Genomic DNA, 5,190 nt, shown 5'->3' with positions numbered 1-5,190 from the left:
GACGACACACTGCGCCGCGGACCGCCATTGGCCGAACGAGTTCGAAAGGCGTCCCTTGATTGGCCAGCCCAAATGGTTAACGTCACTTCAGGCTCTGTGATTGGCTCTTTTGCAGGATTCTGCGCATTTTGAGAGCACAACAGTGGCTCTGATTGGTCTTTTGAGTAACGGGTGCATTTCACCTGTCAGGAAATTCCTAGGTTCCATTTCCGTCGGTTATCAAAATAAATAAAGGATTGCATTTTGCTTAAAAAAGAAGCCTTTTAGGGACCTTTTTTTTTTTTTTAATAATATTTAAGGGTAACACTTTATTTTAAGGTCACAAAGTTGCACATTACTACGTAATAACAGTAAATTATGCATAATTACAAGTAATAAACCCTAAACTTAATCCCGACTGTAACTGTAAAGTAAGTACATGTAGTTAATTAATATCACTCAGTGGTTATTTGAGTCATTACAATGTAACTACATCAAAATAAAATAAAGTGTAACCTAATTAGGAAATGTATTTCTCTTATAATTTGCCCTACATACAATAAATCACTTTTTGAAAATAACAAATACACAAAAAAACTCAAAAATAATACCATAATGCATTACAATACTGTTAATTGAGCAAAGAAATGTTTTGCCTATTTATTATTAAAAATATTTTCACAAATTGAAAAAATTGTAATGTATCTAAAATCCACTTATCTTTAATAAAACTGGTTTATAAAATTACATATTTTTTCCCCCTATTTGGGTGAAATTTTCATAAGAATGACCAAGACAAGTAAATTAAAGTGACACACTTCACAATACATTTACAATGCAGTTATCTATTTACAAAATTCAGTGAGCTTTTGAGCTGTATTACAGCATTATTTTAATTTGTAAACCATGCAAATTAATTTATACAATATAGCCTTAAATAATTACTATGGTAAACGCTGATTCATAATGATCCAAAATGTAAGAATATTTGCATTTTAATTTCATATTTAGGTGGCTCATCAAACCAGGTTACCGCAGTTTTATTGTAGCAACAATAAAATCTGGAATTACCATGTTAAAGTTATGTAAAGATAGTAAAATTGCAATTCAACACAACTCTTTTGCAAAACATTAAACAAAAACATTTCATACACAATGAATGTCATATTTATTGACAGATATACAAAATTCCAAAGAGTGACCTTTTTTGTCTTTACATGAAAATACATTGTATTACACAAGGTAATAAATACAAATAAAGACGAAAGTAATGGCATCACTATAATACTTTTGAGAACCTCCCCGATTAAAAGGAAACTCAGCTATCCGTGAGTGTGTCCGAGGAGAAAAGACCTTCTAATCCTGAGACCTATTTCTAAAAGCACATACCTAGTCTAACCTGTAAAAGCCATGCAGATTCTAGTGTGGGACCTTTCATTCGGTTGCATGCATTTTTGCTTATTTGTTCTTAAAGATACTATGTGGTCAAGGAAAATGAAATATATAAAAACGACTCAAATGGCAACAGTTCTTCCAGATCTCTTGCATTTATAACCCAGAAGATATATTCTCTACGTCGCGCCTTATCCCCTCCAAAACACAGGTGAAAAGCGCAACTCGTAACACAAATGCTCCGCTTGTTGATTGTTTTGTCCCCCTCAAAGGAAAGGCATGCATGATTCCCGTGTGACGGTATAAGAAGACACAGTTCTTTCAGCCGGACGGAGAGAACGAGGAAGGAGGCGCTAGGATCTGGCGTTTCTTTCTGTCTCTGCCAGACACTCCCGAACGAGCCCTCTGGCGTGAATGATGCCTTCAAAGAAAGACACAATATTGGAGATGCTGAGTAAGTATAACACGAGTGCATCTGATGAAAGCCGATGTATCGCTTTTGTGCACAAACCTCTTTTAAGTCGCTCCATGGCGCTTTTACTCCCTGCATATGTTGGCCTTATTTCTTTCCCAAGTTCTTCAATGATGGCGAGGAGTTCAGCATATTTACTCTGAGGTACTTGGTTTCCATTCGGACCCTAAAAATTATACAAGAGGGGGGAAAAACTTAAAGGTGCACTATGTAGTATTTTTGCAGTAAAATATCCAAAACCCACAAGGCCGGTGTTATATATTTTGTTCAGTTGAGTTCTTACAATATCCTAAATGTTTCCAACTATTTGTAAACTGTGAGAAAATTGCTAATTTAACCAAGGACCCGGGACGTGTCAGCATAACGTCTGAGGTAGTCGCCTGTCAATCGCGTCATATCTGCGTTACCCCCGGTTTTATTCTGCAGAAGCGCTTTTCTCTTAGCAGTGTGAACATGTCACAGCAGCGCCGAGCGAACGCACAGAGTAACATCATTTTAAACACACTTAAATGTGTCTAATATGATAAACAGAGCTGCTTTACCTCATAATCATGAACGGAGCGGAAATAGTGCAGGCGCCTGGCGACTGTGTCCCGTCATAATAAAAGTCCCGGTGTTCACGAGGCGTGTGTTTGTTTAACAATCGCTCCAACTGCCGTGCTCAGCTCCACAACACTCGGTCCTGCTCTGCTTTACACTACAGTAACGTTAATAACCACATCCATGAACATGATTTCTGCCTGAGTCCTATTTTCCACCGGCTGTGAGGTGAAGACCACATGTCCCAAGATAGGCGCACCTTTAAAGGGTTATTTTACTCAAAAATGAAAATTACCTCATGATTTACTCCCCCTCAAGCCATTCTATGTGTATATGACATTCTTCTTTCAGCCAAACACAATCGGAGTAATATGAAAAATTATCCTGGCTCTTCCAAGCTTTATAATGGCAGTAAAACCCCAAAAGTTGCATCCATCCATCATATAACTGCTCCACACGCACCCGGAGGTTAATAAAGGCCTTCTGAAGTGAAGCCATGCGTTTGTGTAAGAACAACCTATATTTAAAACTTTATAAACATTAAATCACTGGCTTCTGGTGACGGCCGTACGCGAGTCGAGTTCTGGTAGAAGAGTGACCTCTGACCTGGCACATGATGTATGATTTAGGAGCATCATAAGCTTAGGTGAGAATAGCGTCACTCTCGAAATAAACGTATATATGTATGAATATACGTCATGTGTAAGGTCAGAGGTCACTCTGGAGTGGAACTAGACTCGTGGAGTACTTTTATGATGGATGGATATGCATTTTTGGGCTTCAAAATCTAATGTACCATTCCCTCTCATTATAATGTTTGGATATTTTTTTAATATAACTCTGTGTTTGTCTGAAAAAAGAATGTCGTATACACCTAGGATGACTTGAGGGGGAGTAAATCATGGGGTAATTTTCATTTTTAGGTAAACTATCCCTTTAAATGTTTGTTAGGACAGAATGAGTTTTAAAGTGTAAAAAAGCATCAAAGCTGTTATTTTAGTAACTATTATGGTTAATATTATAAATTAGCTTTTACTTTTAATTTTTTCTGTCTTCATTTTAATTTCACAGTAATTTTGTCATCAATAATAGTTTTTAATGTATTTTGATTTTATTTTATTAAAAAAGTCAGCATGAAACTGAAGTTGCGATGGACTTTTGTTCCCTATTGTGATGTATATCCGAGTGAAAGTAGATTTTGTCCATGGGCAATTGACTGAATGGTTGTGGTTTGCTATTGGTCGATCTCATATAAGTGACAGGTTGTCCCGCCCTCAAGTGAAATGTTATTGCAAAAGGGAGTGAAAGTTATAAATTTGAAAAAAAAAAAAAAAAACATATTTAATTCTATACTATAACAAGTCTGAAACTTACCTGTGGGAATCCCAATGAAGGTGGTCCAAAGTCGTTTAGAATTGGCTTGTATGACTGTATTGTTGCCATGGAAGATGGAGAAGGAATGTTTCCTGTTAAGAGTGAACAATAGGAATAATTCCCTGTATGAAACAACATACAGCGATTATGATAAAACATAGAGCGATGATTATTTACAAAAACACATGCATTATTTCTAGACAAGACTAATTAGATAGATAGTTTAATTGCTGAAAAATTGTTTGTGCATTTCCGTAATTGGCCTTTTGTCTTAAAACCCACTGATACACAACCCCTGTGACAACTAGCCCCGGTCTCCGTCACGCTCGTTCTGTGCAACGCCACCCTCGGCCACTAGGTGTCCCCAAAGAGCAATAAAAAACTGCACGTCTGAATCCGATCAATCAACAGCCCAAGAGACAATCATGGAGGAAACGGCACGGGCTTGATCTTAGCCGCTAAAAGGATTCATTTTTATCACAATCTAGCGGCCTCCACACAAACCCATCCGGCCACGGCGCGACGCGGACCCTTCGGGAAGAACCCGAAAATGCACCTTACGCCGATATTTAGCCCTATCGAAGGCGAGGAAAGCGTTTTTTTTCACTAGTAATAATGGCGGATGTGAAGGATCTGACCCTGTAGCGATCAGACTGGACAAAAACTACACACGGCTTTTCCCCAGGTATTCTTTCTCACGCCAATTCTTACATTCGATCAAATACACTCAAGACGAAGAGTTTTCCACGCTTTTTCGGCATACCTTGGTTCCCAGAAGTTCCCGGAAGGTGTTGATGGGGATTGGGTTTGTAAGACATACCTGAAGAGATAATAAATGAGAGAAATAAAATTGTCCCTAAAATCAGCGGAGCGTCCGTCTCACAGACACTTTTTGTTTACAGCGGAGCAGCACCGGCAAATATGGCCGCGTCACTCCTCATGACACCCACACTGCTGTCCATCATCATCACAAAGAACTCAAGACAATTAACACATAATTAATAAAAAAAAATAAACAATGTTGTCCATCATCGCAGTGACAACTGGAGAAGTTACAAAACCATTAAAGAAGAAATACTGCTCGTTGGCACAAATATTTAAGTGTTTTACTTGAATGTTTTAATTGTGTTTTACTAAAAATCCACTTTTATTTAAAAAAAAACACATGGAAAATGTTTGTACGATTAAATATGACAATATATTGAACATTTTTTTTTCTTCTTCAAAATCTTATATTTTTAAATTTGGGACAAAAAAAAAGGTTTTAGGATTTAGTTGAACAAACCTTGTTTAATTAGAGTTGGATTATTTCGTTTAGCTTTGTACATTATGTACTTTTTACTGTGCCAAAATGTTATTAAACTACATTGAAATAAATGTGAAACCTTGTGTTTTTTGTTTTTGCTTTAAAAAAAACTCATCTGATCTTGAGA

The 5,190-nt window shown here is 37.0% G+C and overlaps 1 protein-coding gene and 1 long non-coding RNA gene across 2 annotated transcripts; one reads left to right on the top strand and one right to left on the bottom strand.

Annotated features, from left to right (window-relative positions):
* Positions 1–1,130: 1,130 nt before the first annotated feature.
* On the bottom strand, positions 1,131–4,660 carry LOC137063096 (cyclin-dependent kinase 2-associated protein 1). Its single transcript, XM_067434146.1, has 4 exons — positions 4,521–4,660; positions 3,758–3,849; positions 1,883–2,009; positions 1,131–1,792 (listed from the first exon to the last, which is right to left on the bottom strand). The coding sequence occupies exons 1-4, from the start codon at positions 4,573–4,575 to the stop codon at positions 1,725–1,727; spliced, it is 342 nt and encodes a 113-aa protein (XP_067290247.1). The 5' UTR covers positions 4,576–4,660; the 3' UTR covers positions 1,131–1,724.
* On the top strand, positions 3,869–5,001 carry LOC137063097 (uncharacterized). Its single transcript, XR_010901341.1, has 2 exons — positions 3,869–4,442; positions 4,660–5,001. It is a non-coding gene; the product is annotated as an uncharacterized lncRNA (long non-coding RNA).
* The last annotated feature ends 189 nt before the right edge of the window (positions 5,002–5,190 follow it).

Source organism: Pseudorasbora parva, chromosome 23 (genome assembly GCF_024679245.1).
Source record: "Pseudorasbora parva isolate DD20220531a chromosome 23, ASM2467924v1, whole genome shotgun sequence".
Taxonomy (NCBI): domain Eukaryota; kingdom Metazoa; phylum Chordata; class Actinopteri; order Cypriniformes; family Gobionidae; genus Pseudorasbora; species Pseudorasbora parva.
This window is presented reverse-complemented; position numbering and strand designations above follow the sequence as displayed.